Below are 22,523 nucleotides of genomic sequence, written 5' to 3' on the forward strand. Positions count from 1 at the left end.
TTTTTTTCATATACGATAACAATACTAGGAGTGAGAGCAAATACGTCATTTCTACGTATAAAACATACCTAGAAGTGACGTCACGCGATATTTCAAAGCAAAATATCTTCGAAAGTATTTGTTTCCGTAAGAAAATAAAAAATACGTGTCTAATATTTTAAAACAATTTACAAGACGGACATTAAATTAAAAAAAAATAAACTATATATAAATATTTTTTACTTCTATTTATTACTCAACATACAATAAACTTCTATTACCTAAGCATAAAAAACAACAAACAAAGCTCGATTCGAAGGCCGAAACCATATTGTTTTTGTATTTACTCATTCCAGAATAATTCGTGACTATGAAAACATATTAATCGATACATTGACGTAACGATAATCGATTGAACCGACACAAAATAGATCGATACAGGAACTGTGATCAAGCTATCAGCATGCAAAGTACGAAAAGATATTCTCTTGCATATAAATATGTTTACTATCTATTGGCACGGAAACGACACCTTTCTCATAGGTATAAGATTGAATATTTATTATTAAACTAACTTTTACCTGCGACTTTACAATAATCAAACATGTATTTACATTTTGTTAAGAAATTTCCGTAAAACGTAAACCTATGATTTTAATTAGACCTCTTTATAATGAAAATAGCATTCAACTCTTTGCAGTAGTATACAATCATATAAACATAGAGGTACTTATATAAATAAATGTAATAAGATCTGCTATATGTATGTAAAAAAATAAGATTTTTAAGTAATGTCATGACCCCCAAGTGCGTAGATAGCCTCATAACTGTTCTTTTATGTCGCTATTATTGTATGAAATTGTATACCTTTTAAACCCTCCTAAGACTTCTACAAATAATTCAAGACCAAAATTGGCAAATCGGCCAGCCGTTCTCTAGTTTTAGTGAGACTAACGAACAGCAATTGTTTTTTTATATTATAGCATATAATAAAATGTACTTCTCATCTGTATAGTTTAGCAAATATTTCAATACCAACTACAGATAGAGCAAAGTTCATATTTTGCAAACAAAGTATTTATTAAGTAGGAACATTGTCGCAGAAATCGTTTTCGGATGTCGCATTCATTATTTTGTACATTTTAAAAGATGTTTGTATGTTAAACGCGTATGTGAACAGGATGAATGGCTGTCAATGCATAAAAAATATTGAATTCGCACACTGCTACGTCAGAGGCAGAGAACCATTTTTGGTTGTTGTACAATGTTTTGAATACTAAGTAGTATTTAAATGTTAGTGCTTATTTTAGACTAACTTCAATCAGGAATTCCGAAAGGTTATCTAAGTTTACATACCTATAAATAACTTCAAAACATGTGCCCATTATTATGTATGTGTCGGAGATAGGAGATCTCTCACTTTCGATATGTCGGTGAAAGGAGAATCTCACTACTCATGTCAGGAATACTTGTGGGCGTTATGACGAAGGTAGCAGTAAAATAATAAAGTCTTCGATATGGAACTATTGTTTAATTCTGTACATTGCACTGTTACTTTACTTAAGCTACTGATGGGGCCGGCATTTCCTACCGACTACTCTGAGAAGAAATGCCGAAACAAACTCAGAGGTCTCAGTCACTCTCAAAGTGCAAACATGGTTACAAAGTACATGAAAGATAATTAACTGTTACAATATCAAACTAACAGGTTACAGACTAGGTATACAGTTGAAACACACGACGGTTCAATATTCGACCGCACTGGTCGGCTGCTGCACGAGAAGTGATCGACACGCCGCTCAGCCGATGAATCCTTGACTCCGTCGAGCGCCGAGGGTGGACGCCTGTGTTTCAATTCTACCCTCGATCCCGACACGGCCATCCTGCTTGCACACGTCCTCGTGTGACAGCTCATCTGTGACAGAAAATTACACGCAAAGTATCATATAGCTCGGTCATTCCTGACCACATTCCACACACAATTACAAAAGCATCAAACTGTTAGGTTCACGCATCACAGCCGTTCTTATTAACAAAAATTACAAACTACTAAGTACAACTCTAGAAACTCCCGAGTAAGACATCTAGTGCGCCCCGGCTCTCTAGCCGACCAGCAATCACATTGCTGACTTCCATCACATGGCCCCTAGCATGCCCTTACTCGAGTCCACGAGCAAGTCACCTAGTGCCCCGGCTCTCAAGCCGACCAGCAATCACATTGCTGACATCCATCACATGGATCTTCCGTGCGTCACCACCTGGTAACCACGCAACTACCAACAATGGCCCCTGGCATGCCCTTACTCGAGTCCACGAGCAATGCACCCAGTGCCCCGGCTCCCAAGCCGACCAGCAATCACATTGCTGACATCCATCACATGGATCAGATCCCTCGGATCTCCCGTGTGTCGCCCTCCGGCAACCACACGCATGGCCTCTACAGACCCCGACACAAAACGAACACATACAACCGCCGACCCCCGTCAGAGCCAAACTCGTATCGCGCACCGAACGGACGCTCGAGGCGACACTCGGAGATTCCGTTTGCGACCGGGTTGCGAATACGTGACCGCTACTGAGGTGATCGAACACAAACATACCGAACACAGACAGCCGCCGACCCCCGTCAGAGCCAAACTCGTACCGCGCACCGAACGGACTCTCGAGGCGACACTCGGAGATTCCGTTTGTGACCGGGTTGCGAATACGCGACCGCTACTGAGGTGATCGGACACAAACATACAACAAACGAATAGAGACAGCACAAACACATAATGGCTTCTAGAGTCCCCTTACCCGAGTTTCTACCGAGCTTCATTAACTTCATCAAAACCAATCTCGGCTGATGCGTGACCTTCTAAAACTTGAACCATCATCCTCATAAAAATGTTACTTAACTCGTTACTATGTATCGAAACAAATCAATATCAAAACCAGTGAAACTGATATTTCACAAACATAGTTACTCGCAAAATAATGATTCTACCAAGTAACTCAAAGCATTCAAGCTTTACAAGTGATCACGGCTACGCACAGTTCTCGTACCATACAGTTATTCTGTCTCACGTGAACCCCACATGGGAACACCGAGTCTCTGCTAGACTCCTTGGTTTGCACTGAAACCCTCATTAACAAACATCTTTTAAACTACGATCACCTTGCAAACTCAAACACAGGTTCTACTACCTTCAACTACTCTAATAATCTACCCTCTAAGGTATCTGCTATTTGAACTACTTTATCTGAATTATGACAGTTTAACTTTAATTCGTCGGCATATTTTTCTAAGTACCTACGTGTATGTGAGTGTGTGTACATGATGTAAGTGTGAGTATGTGCTTGTGAGTGAAGACCCAACAGCCATGTTCTTCACGGGTGCGGTCTCAATGCGAGTTTGTGCAGACCCATCGCCACATGGTCCTCATGTGTGCGGTCCGAGTGTGAGTGTGTGCATAGACCCATCACCTCATGCTCTTCATGAGCGCGGTCCGGTGTGTACACTGACCATCGCCTCATGCTCCTCATGAGCGCGGTCCATTGTGCCAGACCCATCACCACATACTACTCATGCGGTGCGGTCCACAGTGTCGAGTGTTTAGGGCATGAGTGTGAATGATGAGTGTTGAGTACAAGTAGTAACGATGTGTACAGGAAATTCTACCACTTACATTTCTCAAACTTCTCGAGGAACCTAGTGATCAGATATCCTCCTCATCCTTATTTGTCAGAACGTCGTATACCTACTGTACCTCAATTTAGATTTCTCGGCATTTTACCTAACTTAAACTATTCAATTTAGATGCACTATCAAAATATGCAACTACCGCTTAAACAACCATTCTACCCACAGCTACAACTACAATACTCATAATGGTAAAAAGTTGAAATGTCAGTATCACCTTTTAGTGAATTATTAAAATAATTCTCAATGTACCTACATCTTGCATAATCATGTTCTTACTATGAAATAAATTCTTAAAACATAAAATATCTAATATCATTGTACCGTCACTATAAAATGTAGACGCACTATGAAATTGAAATACTGAGTCGTCTCGTAACTCCGTGGTTTTCTTTACAAGGCAAAACCCGATCTGATCGATTACATCTGGACTAGCCGTCTAACATTATCTACGTACTAAAATGTAAACTAAAATGGAAACATTTCTCATGTCTAGGTACCCTCAATCAAAATTAAATTAAATTAATAGCCAACATCGAATGTTTCGAGGTTACCACATGACAGTCACTCGCAAGGACTCCCAAGTCGCTACAAGTCAGCTACGACTGTAGTTTCATGTTATGGACTCGAGCCCCCGCTGCAGTAACGACTGTGATAAGCACTCACGGTGCTGTAAAATAAATCAGAATGTTTGATCTCTAGAATTACTACATTAGGCTCTAAGTACACCGATCCTGATGATTAGACAACTCTGTCATGAATTTTGTTTAGAACTATCTATTCTTGCTTAACACATCACAAATCTCAACCTAACAATATACAACACAGAATAACATTACCCAACAGACGTCATTCTAATGACTCTTCAACTGATCTCGGTTCTAAAACATCACGACTAAGTTTTTATTATGACTACCCGACAGAAGTAAAATAATACTTCTGATCGCAAAATCAACAATTGTAAACTGGAAACGCTGACTCGTTTTCATCCTACAAAGCATTTGGTATCAGAATCATAATAAAAGGAACAAGGTCACCTGAATATTCCCGATGATGGCAGTGTCCAACTGCAGACATCAATACGCTTCTCACCATACGCCGCGCTTACGCTGCGTCACCTGGCCCGCTGCCGCTGCCACCGCGCGCCCTGGTTCGCTGCCGCTGTCGCCGCGTCCCCTGGCCCGCTGTCGCTGCCGCCGCGTCCCCTGGTCCGCTGCCGTCGCCGCGTCCCCTGGTCCGCTGCCGTCGCCGCGTCCCCTGGTCCGCTGCCGTCGCCGCGTCCCCTGGTCCGCTGCCGTCGCCGCGTCCCCTGGTCCGCTGCCGTCGCCGCGTCCCCTGGTCCGCTGCCGCTGTCGCCGTTGCTCGTGTACCAGATGACGATGTGCTGTGCTGGGGTTGGATTTGAATGCACTCCAAGCTGAGCCTTGCATCGCAGTCTTCTTTGTTGGGGTCGAATGCAAGTAGTTCTCGATGAATCAGCTCCGATGATTTCAACATCTTCAATCGTCCGGGTCCATCTCACTTCTGATGTCGGAGATAGGAGATCTCTCACTTTCGATATGTCGGTGAAAGGAGAATCTCACTACTCATGTCAGGAATACTTGTGGGCGTTATGACGAAGGTAGCAGTAAAATAATAAAGTCTTCGATATGGAACTATTGTTTAATTCTGTACATTGCACTGTTACTTTACTTAAGCTACTGATGGGGCCGGCATTTCCTACCGACTACTCTGAGAAGAAATGCCGAAACAAACTCAGAGGTCTCAGTCACTCTCAAAGTGCAAACATGGTTACAAAGTACATGAAAGATAATTAACTGTTACAATATCAAACTAACAGGTTACAGACTAGGTATACAGTTGAAACACACGACGGTTCAATATTCGACCGCACTGGTCGGCTGCTGCACGAGAAGTGATCGACACGCCGCTCAGCCGATGAATCCTTGACTCCGTCGAGCGCCGAGGGTGGACGCCTGTGTTTCAATTCTACCCTCGATCCCGACATATGTATGTTATTAAAACAAAGTATTTTGGTATAGTGATTACAAGCGAAATGCATACTTTTTTGTAGTAGACACGAACTTTGTTCAATCTTTTCAACACTATATGATTATCTAGATAATTATTTGTCTGCAAGTATTGAAATAACTCATGTTTACTTAGTACTTGGCTACCAAATCTCACGGAAACTCATTACTTAAAGTTAATTGAGAGTCAACTCATGAGATACCATTAATGACGTAATTAAGATTAACCATAGTCGAGTACATCTACAAATTATTCACCCACGAAATTAGACCCTAATCACAATAATTATATATAGTCCAATATAGTAAGACACATTGCATTTTGGTTAATAATTGACAGTTAATTTTGCACACACTACACATTGTAGGTAATTTCTACGCATGACATTTTTTCCTTAATTAATTTTGTAAGGAAAGTAAAAATATGTGTCTAATGTTTTGAAATACACTATCAGACGGACATTTAAAAGAAAATAAGATACTGTCCTATTATATAGATTTGAATTATATTCTACTGTAAAATTACGTGTATCTATAACATAACAAAACGTCAGACCATATAGGCAGTAATTTATTTAAACAGAAAAAAAAATCCAATGGGTGACAACAGCTGACCAAAGGCCTCTTATGACACGGAGAAAGTTTGAGCATTAATCACCACGCTTGCTCAATGCGGGTTGGCGACTTCAAACTTACAATAAGAAATTAAAGGCTCAAGTTTCAATAATAATCTAATTCTTTAAATTGGATTATAGGATATGTTTATATAACTAATAATATGGGGTCATAAAACAATAATTTTACAACATCAAATAAATTACGTGGAACACAAGCTCTATACTGGGACACCACTTCCTAGTGACACTACAAAGACATTTCTAAGAAACTACTAGTCCAGCCCACATATAGCTGTTTGATCATGCTTTTATCCAACCTTTGACGTAGGTAAACTTGATAAACAATGCTTAGGCAGCTGTCTTTATAAAAATAAGTGTATTGCCCTCGATATATGACAGGAGAACCTGCCTAGCGGTTTTATATGTCAATAGACAATTTATTCTAGAGAAAAAAATTTAGTGAAAGTGTTTTTAATAAATCCGAGGATTGAAGTCTCAGGAAGCATATTAAGCTAATGTGACTACCACTGTTTTATCTTATTTTTATAAAAAAACTATCGTAAGACATACTCAAATAAAAATAACGGTTTACTCACGTAAATATACTAAGAAAAGCGGAAGAGTCCCTCTGTGTCTCGAAACTAGTAGAGCTTTTCTCAGTATATTTACGTGAAATCACCTTCAGTAAACTGAATTTACTATTTTATCTGATAAACCATGGTGAGATCACCAGAATGAGGTCTATAATTCATTATGTAAGTAGTTTGAACTAGTTTAAAACAGAATCAAAAGAAGATTATATAATGTTACATAATTTTAAACTAATTCATTTAATAATAAGATGTTATATATTACAATAAAGAAAAACCCTTTCGTTGTAAAGTTACAAAAAGTTTACATTGTTAGCACTGTGGACCTCTAATTAAGAACGGCCCAAATTTAAATAACTGTGGATGCGCCTATATCTAATATGTGAAGTCACGATATATTCTTTTATTTAGGAATTATCTCCTTTTATGTTATTTAAGCTATTTGTATGTTTTATAACCAAACCAAATTTTACTCGATTACAGAGCTTACTTATAGAGAAAGACTTTACATATATATGTTTAATAATAAATAATATAACGTATTGTTATGTATTACAGCTATGATCCTACCTCATTCCAAACTCACCTTGAATTTAAATCCTTCACCAAATAACTTAAGTTAAGGGTAAAATTATAAATGTCATGCAAATAATAAATGATTTACGATATTTTACCTAGAGTTAGTTTCTGCATGTTTATTACCTAATTCAAATTCTGATACCGGTCTGGATCATTAGAGCCCAATTTATTACCTAAAGCACTTAGGAAGCTTACGGTGAAAATTTAGATACCTTCATTAAAATAAACATTCGAATCATAGAAGAAATAAAATTACTTCAAGTACTAAAAAAACAATTAAGACCACCAATTTCTCCAATAGTAGAATAAATTACTAATTCTATTTGAATTTGAATATCCTTTTTTAAACCTGTACTTTACACCCAAATACTATTTCTATCCTTATAATTTTATGCAACTACAATAAAAAGATAATAACTATAAATTCCCTTCAAAATCCCTACCATCCATTATTCCATGCAGTAAAACTTTTAACACGCCATAACGTAGAAAACAAAAGAATAACATAAACGCACATGTCATGTCCTCATTTTATGGTGACCATAATAATATAACGGGGAGATTTGAAGCACATCAAAGTGGGTATGTCTCAGTGCAATATGTTGGCCATGTGATGGCCGGTAAATGGAACAAAAGGACAATCCCTTGAAGACACAACACGTGTGGTTAGCGTGGTGACGACGCCGCCGCTGCGAACATTCCGACACTACCAATTAAGTACATTGAGATAGGGTTGGCGCGGCTTTAAGCGGGAGACTGGTTATAAGATGCGTGGTGTTATGATGGTAATTTTAATAATACTAATGTGCTTCACGTAGCTACGGTTATACAGAAAGACAAAACCCTGTTGGTCGCAATCGTAGAAAACCCTGGCGCTTAAAGCAAAGAAGGATTTCATAGACTTTCCTGTCAATTAGGAAGAAGTTGGATATTGAACTAATCAATCATACAGGTTACTATAAGAGTAAGTACTCGTTTCAAACTCTTCAGAAAACTTTATCAATAATGTGTGACGTCATCACATAATTATAGAAAAAACAAATAATCTCTGTCTCCAATGATCACAGAAAAATCTTAGCTAAAAAATTGTTTGTGAATCACCTACAAAAGGTCATTAATAAACGCTTCACTCTCAAAAAAATCCTTTGACACAACTCTATACACATCCACACTTACACAACTCCCTACTTAAACACTTAAAATCCCTTTGTCACAACTCTATGCATCCACACGTGAACTAACGCTATTTTTAACGTAACAACTAACAATAAAATAAACTATAATGATGTACAGAACTAATCCATTACCGTTTTACATCTCACATAATATATTCAGTCCTTACTCAGACACAGAGAAAACATATAACTTCACATATATCTTGAGTACCATTCTATTGTTATACATGATCTACTTAAACCCAGCCTAGCATCGACCGTCATCACGCCAAACAAAAACCGCTGAGAATATTTCATTTAGAATAAAAGGCTAGCAATAAATCGTTGTCCTTGTCATGTAAAATTTCATTACAATTCTGTATTGTTGCATTTGCTTCCAAATTTCATTGGATCTTATTTCAAAATCTGGGGCTTACTCTTGAATTCAATTCCAATCGATCGACATTGATATTGTGTCGTATTCTTGAGTTGCAGCACTAGCGCCTATTGCATCTGTATTACGTGTATATTGAATGAACTAAATGTTTGAAGTTTAGCTTTATACTCCGTACTTTTAACGGTATTTTAGGAGTGATGATAGGGGTTGTATAATTTTGATATTCTAGTTTCAAGTGTAACGTCTGAGATACGGTAATAGAGAGTCTTTAAAATATTATATTTGTGGTACATTTTACATGCCGTACTTTTTACTACACATAGCATTACATTTATACAATCTTGGTGAATAATAACGTAATGTAATGTATAACAGAAGTTTTTATGAACCAAAGAAATATATTTGTCGAAAAAGCTAGCGAATTTCAAACGTGCGTGTGTTATATTTGATAAAAAATAATTGATCTGCTGATTGTAATAAAATAGCAAATTAAAACTACAGTTACTATGTATGTTGCATATAATAATCAAAGATCGTTGGTATCGTGACATCCCTAGCGAAGGGAAGTGAAACGGTTTGGCAGCGCGCCCGCGACTGTACGGTTACATGACAGATTCCTCAAGATAAATCACACCATTTCTGCTTACGACCAACTATCTTGTTATTTCGATTTAGACAGATTAAGATTGAATATGCAATTTTGGTCACCTATTTCGGAAACGCTGTTTTGTAAACAATATTGTGGTGATTTTGGATTTACTTTTCTTTTTTTATTTACAGGTTGACTTATTTTGATACATATACAAGCTGTAACTTTATTTTCTGTCTTAAAAAAACATCAACATAATATTATGTATGGATAAATTCATTCCGACCCCTGCTAAACCAAATTTATTGAGAGGAGAGCTAGTGCCTAATAAAAAGCACTAGTCAGATACAGACGATTAATCACAATAACATCGACAAAATTAGTATCCAGCAACCTATTGATAAAACTTTTAGGGCCACTGCACAAAGTTTAGAAACATTAAGGGATAACGTGACTATAAATCTTAATACGCAAACTTCGACTTAGTTAGTTACTAAATAGAAAATAGATTAGCGTAACGTGTACCTTACTATCATTAATCAACTATCACGGATATTAGAAACTGTGGATAGTATCGTTGAATTACTCACATGCTGTATATAACATACGGTGTTATGGTAAGCCTTGCATTACTTAAAGGCGAAGGCAGAAAAGTGCTTAAGTCTTTGACTGCCAATAGAAAACTGTTGAAGGCAAATCCTCCGCTAACGTCGGTCACCGGTGTCCACCACTGCGTTCAATTTGTTAATAAATGTAATCTCTTTTCAAAAGTCATATTATTAATTCCAGTAGATGTATATAGGCTTGTCCTACATTAGGCATATTTTTAACCTCAGTAAGTATTCCGTATTTCCGAAAAATGTTGCGTAATTTTATACGTAAAAAGGTTTGAACATCAAAAACCAAAATGGGCACAATTTATTTCCTGCAATATGGACAGTGGACACATAATACTCTCGCTAAAGAACAAAGGCCATTCATTACGACATTCTTCCATGCAACATGATATATCTTACTTAATATTGTATACTGAGATTGCTCGTAAACTGGCCTAAAGCATTGTTCGGTTGACCCATATAGAGCAAGATAAACTGCCCTTTATTTCTTTGCCGCGTCAATGTTTTGGGAGACCAAGTTAGACTGGCCGCTTGCCCGTCAACATGTGTGTGCCAATGACCGCTCCAATTCTCAGTCATGTATCAGGAATTGGACACATGTAACATTTTTAAATACCCGTTCTTAATTAACCGGAGCGCCAAAGCTTAGGTAAATAGGTTGGCCGAAAATAACACATGACATGGACTTACAGATGTGAATATTCCTTAAAATTTTATTGCTGCGAATGTAAACAGCTGGCGAAACGATATGACGATTGATCTCGTTCGTATTAATAACACAGGGGCGGGGTTTTACGTCCTTACGTGTTATTTGTATCGTAAAAAAGTAATTAAAAGTTTCGCCTTACTACATTCACCGGAGACGGAGAAAATCGAAATTTCTAATTTAGTTATATATTTTCAGATGTCAATAGAGTAATTTTATTTACTAACAAACTTAGAAATATCTACCTATTTGCTATATCGCCAAACCCATGCATAATGACGAACTTGGGACAAGCCATAAGCAAAACAGCAAGTCTGTAGAATCAATATATACATATATGTACTCCGTGACATTTACGTAAACTATAAAATAAAGAAAAATAACAAAGAAATAGCTCAGTTTTCTAAAACAACAATAGAATATTTCACGAAAATATAACGAAGATCCCAAAACAACCCAAAGACCGAACTAAAGGGTCACTTCGAGGGTAATTTGCATTCTAAAGTCCGTTCGTAAATTTTGAGTTCTATAGACTATTGCGGTAAACCCGCTAACGTTTGGGATTACGCATATGTAACTAATGTTTAGCTTTAAACTTATATCAAATAACTTAATCCTATATGATATTTACGACTTTAGGCTTATGTTTGTACAGATTTAGCAGACTTAATTGCCTGTCTGAGCTGTTTTAATGGTAGTTGCTTAGACTAACAGGAGCGTTGTTTAATTACGCACTAGAAATACGGAATGATGGCTTGTATACATACATATATAGTATTATTTAATCTATATGTATAGTAACAGTATAATAGTATTATTTGCTCTTTAATTAGAGTATTTAACAAAATTACAACGAACCCGTAATGGTCTGGGACGTTACACAATGTTAATAAACAAAATCGTCTGTTGGAAAATGTTGTTATAAAATATTTGTAATGTAACAATGAAACAGCCTATCGTGTTAAATAAATATGACCTCATTTTCCTTAAAAAATACTAAACTTTTTTATTAAAACCTCCACAGGCGGTACTTATGTAATTTTTTGTGACCCAAATACCTAAAATTGAGTTCTATTTTCTATAAGTCTAGACCTAATTTTGCTTTTTTATAAAGAAAGTTATATTAAATGCATAAAATACAATCTAGAATTTATTATCAATGTAATAAATCTTATAGTATGACCCATTTACTAACATTTGTTACTTTTGTACCATCGCCTTTGATGTTCCGAATTCATAGAAATGACTGAGTGTAGTGAGTGTTACCGTGACACGAAAATCACACGTGAACGTAATACATATAATTGTAGTTTCACTTTGATTTAAAAATTGATTCATACTTCTTATCCTTCCTTGAATTAGAGCATTCATTAGTGTTCGCAAGATCTAGGAATCTGAGTCATTTACAGATGGGAATTTTGGAAAAGATTTTTCACGTCATCAAACGCTCTAATCTTCGTTAAGATTCTCTGAAGAGATCTCTATAGACCGAAATACATACAGACAAGGCTATTGAAAAGTGGGTGTACAATTGTACAGTAGCATTACGGGCCGTAATGTGCACCACTGCATCTCGGCCTCTATGTAAGGGGCGTGATCATCGTCACCCCCGATAAGACGAGAATTTCAAAATTTACCATTAGTAATAAACTCACCATTTTTCATGTTAAAACACAAAACTATTATATTTAATCTACCCCTTTGGTAAAAGCAAGCGTAACATAGTTAGTTACACAACCAAGTTCCCTTATAACAATAATGTTTACCCAACAGATGAGATCATGATGCAATCCACGTGTTTACACGATATCGGAGCACGTGCAGCGATTTGATCTAAATACTGCATAATGCAGCTACAATGACAGATTGTAAGCAAACTCTGAACAACATCAATAACGTAGATTTAGTTTAGATTTTCCGATGATTGATATAGGTAAAGTGACATCGTTTTGGATGCAGACGATTATTTATAATAATCTATTCTTAATAGAATGGAACATGGAGACAGTTTGTAATATTTTTTACTACTTATGTTTTATTTCAATACAGTACACTACGATATCTCATACTTATTATGAAGATGATTTTAAAACACTATAATATTTAAGCCACTAACTATGAGAGTACGTGAAAGAATGGGTAAAACCTATTCTCGGCTCGACCGGGATGATACGACGGCCTTACAGAAAACCAACGTGAAACAACGCGTGTGTTATGTGTCGTTGTGTGGGTGAGTTTACCGGAGGCCTAATCCCAAAATCGATTCCCCAACAACCCTTAAATTCCTAACCCCCAAAAATCCGGCAACGCACTTGTAATGCCTCTGGTGTTTCGGGCGGCGGTGACTGCTTACCATCAGGTATCATCAGGATCAGTCTACTCGTTTACCGGCTAAACTAAAAATCAAAGCATATAAAATTTGTGGTAAGTAAATTATGTGGGACCTACATAAATATTTATGAATTTTCATTGGAATTTACATTCATCATCAATTAATTCATGAGGTTTTCCCAAACAAGCGTAATAGTTAGTGGGGGAAGTGAATTAATATTACGTTGCGAATAGTTTCCTCTATGTGAAATATAGTTCAAGCGTAACTCACAGGAAATGTGCGTAAGGGAAATTATATTATGGTGAATGAGTTTACCTATATATGGGTCGTGCTACATATTTGTTATGTATTATATAGCTGTTAAATGAAGCTGTTGCTCTTGGCCTTCATTTCTAAATGATATAAGTTAGAAATATTTTGAAATAACACCCACTTAATACATACATGAAATATATTTTCTGGATGTATGTAATGATATTCCTAAAAGTTTTTAAGTAGGATTAAATCTATTAGACTTTTCTGTTCTCCCGATCTGATCAATGAATTAATTAAATTATTATTCGTTCAATAAATTCTTACGTATCCGATACCTATTGCCCAACCAATGCTACAGTCCACGCCTTTTTTAAGGGGAGAAAATCATCCAATGTCTTCTCCCGCCTTTGGCGAGGCGAGAAGTATCAGACTCTTATTGACTAAAAACCACCCCGTTCCTGCTCCAGCTTTTCTAGCCGGAGCCCCGGTAAACCCGCTAGGTAGTCCGCAACTCCGGATCACAGTCCACGCCTAACATAATTATCTGCGTACATTCAACAAAGTAAAAGAAAAGAAAAATTACATTTTAAAAAAGCTACTGTCCGTGGCTCTCTCATTTATTCTTAATAGTTATAAAAAGCAGTCAGGTTCATTAAGGCGTCAAAGAAAATATTTAAATTTCGTTAGAGTACCTGAGTCTCTACATCACAACCAATCAGAGAGCTTAGTTTAGTTTGTTTTGCGTTGAACAAAAATAAAACGAGAGCGCGTTCGGCCCAGTGATTGGTTGGTTTATTTTAGCCGGCCAATCAGAGCGCCGGACGCGCTTTCGTTTCGTTTTCGTTCAACGTAAATCAAACTCGTACTAAGGGTACAGAAGCGACCTTCCCTAATTAACTACTCTTCATATTTTTATGACACATTTTTTAAAATTAATTCGATTTTTTAATTAGGCTCGGACTGGATGAAGTTTTTATATGATTTATTTTTTTCTCTATTACAGCATTTAATTTTAATTACATTTGTCGTAAAGAACGGTCACGTGACTAATTGTATGATGAACTTAGGTAATCTTATTCGATGGCAGTCAACAGGAAAACTGAAGATAAAATGGAAGTATATGAAGTAGTAGCTTTGTACATAGTAGATTTATAAAGTATTGAAATAAACTATTTTATTTTATTTTGCGTGAAAGATTTTATTTTCATTATCACAAACAGTTTGTACGTAAAAGGTTATTAAATGTGTCGCTTGTCGCAAACCAACTGTTGAAGTTTTATGAACGACTTCGAAGAATAAAGAAAGTATTGAATATTTCGTCCTTATCTCAAAAATCATAGATACATGGAACAACAGATGCGACCCACAACACCAATTCATCTGTACTCAGATGAAAATAAATTCAGACCCGTACTCAATTTTTTATCGGGCAACATATTGCTACGTAATGCGAGCTGCGGACCACAAACTATGTTTTTGTTAAGAAAGGACTTCCATAATATCCATCCCATAAAATATACGTTTATGTAGATAGGGCTTGAAGGGTCCACTCGCTTTTCAAGTCTTTTGATATCAAGATGGCTCCATAGATAACCGGCCCAGGGCGGGAATTTCGCAAATAGTTTTGTATTTCAGTGTATGGGGATCTCGTCTAATGAATACTAATTTATATGAGAAGCTTATTATGATGATCAAAGAAAAACATATGATATACACTCCCTTTTTAAAGGATAGATCTTCTTCAGTAACCAAAATATAGGCCAATAACTAAATTAAAGCATAAACATATTGACCGCCTACGTCCCACCCATATTAAAAACAAAACACCATTAACTCAATAAACTTCGTATTAAGTACACGTCGTTCACGTAACCTGAATAATATTAATTTAAAAACTCATCGGCTTAGACATTCCATTAAACATCATTACGTCATCTGGTGGAGACGACCCCTAGGAAAAATACGAAAACAAAATGGAAACTCGCCCCTGATCCGAATACTTCGAAACATTCCGTCCATCGACAAAATGATGATACATTTCACGAACCGAGAAGATCGACATAACATATATTATATGCAAGTTCCGGTGCAAGACCGTTCGTGGTTAAATTTCATAGCTTCTTGACGTCACATCCCTTATTTATTGGAACACTAGGTAAACTGGGCACTGGGTTCGCCATACATTATTGAGCACGAGGAAGGTTTATGATTACTAGAAAATGGAGCGAATTTATGCATGTTTGTAAGCTGTCGGCTAAAATCAATTTGCTTTAGATATTGTTTTCGTCGAGCTTGTACATAAACTTGTTTGTTTTTGATAAGGAAGTTTGTAATATTTCATTTGAATGAAGTCTTGGGGAACTGCCCATACTAATACGGATGGTGATGGAGTATGAAAACTAAAAATATATTTAGTTCGTCAATTAGTTTTGTCATATAAGATAACAATACTTAGATAAAACGAATCAAAGTTTGGTAGTCAAAGCAAATACGTCATTTCTACGTATAAAACGTACCTAGAAGTGACGTCAAGCGATATTTCAAATCGATATATCTTCGAAAGTATTTGTTTCCATAAGAAAATAAAAAAAATACTTGTCTATTATTTTAAAATAATCTACAATATGGAAATTAAAATAAAAATCAGCCATCTACCCTATTGCTTTAGATTAAGTATCTATACATTATCTGATTTGAAATACCTCTTGTATTACTAAAGTCAAATCACTACTCTGAACTTTGATGTATTCTCTTGAACTTTTACATTTAATAAATCAGTTGGATGTCTACCAAAAGATTCGTAGGTACTAGAAAATTACCTCTCCTATCCGGTTCATTAAACAGATGTTCCGATATTATGTTAAACAGTAACCAATGCCAAATTGTGTGATACTAACCGTGGCAATATAAATAAATAGTGCAACGCATACGAAACTAAATTATATATTACTGTTATGCTTTGCTAATTACAGCGGAATTTCATCATCTTTAAATGAGACGACGATTAAGTCATTTTCTTATCTATTACTTACTCTCTAGATGTATTTTTGGCAGGCAGAGATAATGGAACGCCAATTGTTACGAATCTTACATACCTCTTTTGCTGCATCAACAGTAATCAGTCTTTTAATCTAAGTATGTGAATACAAATTTCGTAAATAATAAGCCGGTATAACTAATACAAATCCCACCCAAAACATAAATGTGAAAGGATGCCAAGTTCGATAATATTGGAATGCTTCGCCTATAAAAGAAGTGAGATCTAAATAAGTACCAAGTTCCATACACAGACCTCAGTTAAAAATGATATAACAAGTTGGCAAGTTTTCACACACTTTGTTATAAACCTACTAAACGCAATGAGTCAAGTATATAATTTTCTATTAAAACTTGCCAAGTTATATCATTTTTAACTGAGGTCTGTGTATGGAACTTGGTACTTATTTAGATCTCACTTCTTTTATAGGCGAAGCATTCCAATATTATCGAACTTGGCATCCTTTCACATTTATGTTTTGGGTGGGATTTCATTTATTTTTGTAAGGTTTATTTTCTTTTTTTCTTATTTTACTTTACTTTGACTAAATACAAACCTTCGTAACGAATTTTAGGTCGGTACGACCATTGGAAGATATAGATAATTTTTTTGTTTTAGTTCCTTAGGGGTATGAATTTACACCTTCATTATTTTTAAAACCGACTCACACTTGGCCATTTTCAGATTTTTTCCTTTACCTTGACCTAAAGACCTACCTCCATGCCAAATTTCAAGTCAATACGACTATTGGAAGTGGTCTAGGTTTTTGATGAGTGAGTGAGTCAGTCAGTGAGTGTATAGTAAAAATAGCGATTTTCTGACGTCAATATCTCAAGATCTACAATAGGTACATTAATGAAATTTTGTATTTTAGATAAGTAAGTAGATCTCGATAGATACTAGAAATTTCATATGCGTAGATAAAATAGATTTTGAGTTATAGGTGGGTCGAACTTGGCCCGAAATGGTTCGTGTAATATAACCCACGGCCGGTGTGTCGGTTTTTTTGCTCGAACTTGGCGGACACACTGCCGTGTGTCTAGATCAATGAAAATACTTTCCCTACTTGGTCAAGTAACTGAAAATCCCAAAAACAGAAACCCAAACCAAAACTATAACTTGGGTGTCTTCAAGTCCCCAGTGAACAGGTTGCTCTTAGGTAGGCGTACTCCATCTGCTTACCACCAGGCGAGATGGGAGCCAATCGCCATCCTATTAAGTATAAAAAAGTAAAAAGTTCTCACGTTCCGATCACGTTCACGATCAAATCAACGAGATGAAGAAAAGTTTCATCTCGCTATAAAAATAACTATGACATTTGAACCAAGACTTTTGTGTCGTAAAGAATACGTATTTTTTTTACAATTTCCTTCCGTTCTAAAATTTATATTGCAGCATTGTTCTATCAATAGCCGTCTTCCGTTTAGAAAAAACATATCGTTATAAAACTTCAAATACTAGTATTATAAAAAGGAAACATTTGATCGTTTGTTTGTTTGTTTTAAATAAGCCTCGCAGCTCGAAAGGACTACTAGAAAGATTAAACAGTTTGTAGATCATTCATACGACTTAAATGAAACTACTTACTTAACACTTTAAACGCCACGGAGGTCACCAGTGACCGACGTTAGCGGAGGATTTGCCTTCAACAGTTTTCTATTGGCAGTCAAAGACTTAAAGATTTTTTGTATATCGGCAGCCAAGATGATAACAATATGCGGTTTAAATTGAGTCATAAGAGCGCGTGGGTATAGCCGCAAATGACAAACTTGTCTTTAATAAAACAATATTGTGTTTGCAGCTTCTTTAACCAACGCTTTGATTTTATTAAGTTCATTTTAATCCACAAAATTCTGTTAGATTGTCTAGACAAGCTAATTTCATTAACGACTTCCAAAATAGCTAACCGTTGTCCTTTCTTTATTTTAATAATAGAAATATTCTATTTTTATATTCAGTTAAGCGTCAATTTATTTTCATTACAAAAGATATAGTATTTTTTATCATTCATAAAATAATAATATGTATTAATCTAGTCATCGAGAGACGTGTAATGGATTGCGTCGTGCGAACGTTACTGCGTTTTCCAAACCACATGCCAAGCTTTATAACAAATCTTCACTAAAACGGGTAGCTCCATATTAATATTATAAATGCGAAAGTTTGTATCCTTCGTGTCAAAAATGCTGAATGGAACAGGGGCAGATTATGGTCAGGAATAACACATAATCATCACACAATCACTTTGCATCTCACAGTAACACGAGCGAACCCACTGGCAGAATATAAAAATATATAAAATATATAGCTTAACAATACCATAATAACAACAGAAATATCTGTACCGGACATAAAAAGTTCAGAAATAGCTACAATATACCGGAAGGTGGAACAAGTTGTATGGTGGTTCTGTTTATAGCAATGCTTTTATCAAGCCCATTTTAGTTTAGCAGTGTTAATCTAATTTTATGTTGAAAATGAAAGAAAAAGTAGCAAAGTGATTTTCTGAATATTATAAATTGCGTTGGAATGTTTTCGTTGTGCTGGTAAAATATTCGACAGAGTAAAGTCTGGATGAGAATTATTATAAATGGATTTGTCAATAAAAAGGATGATTGTGTGTATATCGCACCACTATTGCACGCAATAATTTGTATAGGTAGGAAAGTACACTTCAAATAATTCCTTTAGAAATTGATAATTTTAACACACACACACAACGTCACACCTTTCATCCCCGAAGGGGTAGGCAGAGGTGCACATTACGGCACGTAATGCCGCTATACAATGTACACCCACTTTTCACCATTTGTGTTATAAGTCCCATGTAATAGGGGGTGAGCCTATTGCCATATCCTGGACACAATTCCAGTCTCCGTGCTACTACCGAGAAATTTTCGAAAATTCGAAAAAAGCCCAGTAATACTTTGCCCGACCCGGGAATCGAACCCGAGACCCCTTGTTCGGCAGTCGCACTTGCGACCACTCGACCAACGAGGCAGACTGATAATTTTAAATAATCCTGTTAAAATCCAAATGGAAAATATGTACTTACCTACAAGTTACATCTACCAAAGACCATACTCACATTAATCTCTATATTGAAAGACATACCATTACTCTGTACCTACGCATACTTTCATTAATTCCATTCCTTACTTATTCGATATTAAATCCCGAACCAGAATTACGTAGTTTATCTCTAGAATATTCCACAGCGAGTCATTACGTCGTGTAACATCAGAGATATTCATTAGACGGCGGTTCAATGTAACGCAGCCTTTTGAATAACCAAGAACTCCTCAATATAGTAATATTGATTCTGTTTCTACAGACGAATAGGTAAGTGTAGGTTTAAGTGTGGGAGAGCCATGCTTTGGCACAAATGGGCCTACTCAACCGGAGTGATACGGTCTCACAGAAAACCGACGTGAAATAACGCTTGCGTTGTGTTTCGTTGTGTAAGTGTGGTTACCGGAGACCCAATTACTCTCCTTCCCAATCTTTCCAATCTCCAACAACTTGTAAATTCTCAACCTCCAAAAGGCCGGCAACGCACTTGTAACGCCTCTGGTGTTTAGGACGTCCATGGGCGGCGGGGATTGCTTACCATCAGGTGATCCATCTGCTCGTTTTCCGGCTTGTACAACAAAAAAGCCTAGACAAACATTTTCAACACAAATTTAGTTATAAAAATATTTGAGAATTTTCATACTGTTATGAAATTCTTTATTAGATTCTCTAGCGTGATTGCCGGACTATCTGATAACGGCTTTTTGGTTTGACTCGGTCGAGTCATGGATTTCAACACTTCAATCGCACTTCAAAACTTATGCAAGCCAACACATAGTTATACTAATTGCAATAAAATACCAACAAACTGATTGAAGCTAGCATCTGAAGAAGATCTTCAAATCGCCTTAGACATACCAATTGAAATTGTAGTACTAAATATGAGCTGAGGAAGAATGTTATAGAAGTAGGAGACATTAGTTACAACCTCATTTAATCAACAAAATATATGGTCTAGCTGTCTGTGCAAAGTACGTCCTGCACCCTTAATACGAATCCAGAGCGCGTTTGACTCTTACTGATTGACGCTGATTGGTTAGTTCATTCGCACCGACCAATCAGAAACGCTGAACGCTCTCTCGTTTCGTTTTAATCAACGTAAAGCAAACTTGTACTAAGGATACTGTACGTCTCATATTATAATGTATTTGAGATTTAACATAATACAACAACAGAAACTTTCAACAACTAGGAGTTTTAAATAGCCGCAAGCTGTTTACAGTCTGAGGCCTTATATACAGGTACATAAGGGCAAAGGCCAAACACCCTATTGAGTAATCTACTATTGTAATGTATTGTTCAACACATCAAAGGAAATAAATCAATACTTCCAATACCAAATACGAAACAACACCACTGATTGGTACTGAGAATTTATTTGGGTACCTATGTGTGTACCTATTCTTTTTTGTCTTAAAGGTAAAGGGCGTTTGAGGTTCTTTATTCACAAAGCCTATATGTTTTCTAGGTAGCCTGAATTTGTTTGAAGCGTATTGGAAGGCTTTCCGTTTATAAAAAAATGTATTTCATTTAGTTCTTTGATTTACTTACAATACTTAATAAAAAAATGACTAAGATATTTTTTTTTTAAATATAAATATGTACTTAAAGAAAAATATGAACACTGCATAACAATTAAAGTAACGTATCTATACTATGTACTGAATTCATTAACTTTTTTTTTCAACCGACTGCCGAAAAAGAAGGTGGTTATCAATTCGGCCGGTATGTTTTTTTTTTGTATGAGCATCGATTAGGCCGAGGGTTTTTGGACGCGAAATAGCTTCCTTAACTTTCAGTGGGTGTCATTGATAGGTGCTGAATAAAATGAATAATATGTCATTATTTTCTGGTTTTTAGTTTATGGTTTTTAAAGTCGGTTTTTTTAATTAACACTTAAATAAATGAATACAACACAATCTGAAAGAACAAAGTCAATTAATTGTCAATCAATCAATTGTACAACAATTCCTATACGTATTATTTAGTTTAATAAAACATACAACTACAAATTATTTTACAAACACAAATATTACAAAACAATACGACAATATTTTCATATAAGTAATTAAATTAATTATTATCCTACATACTCGAAATATGTTATTAATTTTCGCAGCAAATAAATGATTGCACTGGTCTACGTTGAGTTATTACGCAGTTCCTACAATGTAAACATACTTTCTGTATTGTTACATGCATTGCACAATATCATGTGAACTAACAAACAGACGGAAAGGAAACATCGAAGTTATAAACAGATTTGTTTATGTACCTCTCAAAACACATGAATATTTTCTTGTCCCTCATTTTAACCGTACTGTCAAATAATACGTCAATGTTGTGAAAATATATTTGTTACAAAGTGTAATGAATACAAAATTGTGTAGTGTAGAGGCTGGGCAACTTGCTGCCGTGCAACGTATAGCGGGTTCGATTCGCGCACGGAAGAACTCTTTGTGTGATCCACAAATTGTAGTTTCGGGCCTGGGTGTCATGTACATGTTTGTGAAATTGTCTAATTGTGAACGCACCCACGATACAGGAGAAAATCTATAAAACTTAGTAATTAAAAATGAAAATCGATTTGTATTTAAATAAAATTGTAACTCTTTAACAACTTATTCTGATATTTAAATTCGGAACTAATTAAGTCATAAACTAAGTAGAAATTTGGAAACAAAACTGTTATCTTTCAGTTGTGCATAACCCTAAGTTTACAATTTCTTTAGTTCCGGATTTATAATACAAATTACTAAGATCAACTACCTACAAAGTTATTCTCTAAATCAATTCCCACGTGAAATTCAACACTGGCAGCTCTGTCAACTTTACAAGAAAACCCGCAAACCTAAAACATGTAAATCTCTCCACAAACGTAATTACT

The 22,523-nt window shown here is 35.9% G+C and overlaps 2 protein-coding genes across 2 annotated transcripts in view; one reads left to right on the forward strand and one right to left on the reverse strand.

The window, feature by feature from the left end:
• LOC118267410 (G-protein coupled receptor moody-like) overlaps nucleotides 1-22,523 on the forward strand; it is a 125,447-nt gene that overhangs the window by 65,082 nt on the left and 37,842 nt on the right. The window lies entirely within an intron of this gene.
• Nucleotides 1,496-5,677, reverse strand: LOC126910762 (uncharacterized). The gene is made up of 2 exons (XM_050694358.1): nucleotides 5,500-5,677; nucleotides 1,496-5,050 (listed from the first exon to the last, which is right to left on the reverse strand). The coding sequence occupies exons 1-2, from the start codon at nucleotides 5,667-5,669 to the stop codon at nucleotides 4,750-4,752; spliced, it is 471 nt and encodes a 156-aa protein (XP_050550315.1). The 5' UTR covers nucleotides 5,670-5,677; the 3' UTR covers nucleotides 1,496-4,749.

The sequence above is a fragment of the Spodoptera frugiperda genome, chromosome 6, assembly GCF_023101765.2.
Source record: "Spodoptera frugiperda isolate SF20-4 chromosome 6, AGI-APGP_CSIRO_Sfru_2.0, whole genome shotgun sequence".
NCBI lineage: Eukaryota > Metazoa > Arthropoda > Insecta > Lepidoptera > Noctuidae > Spodoptera > Spodoptera frugiperda.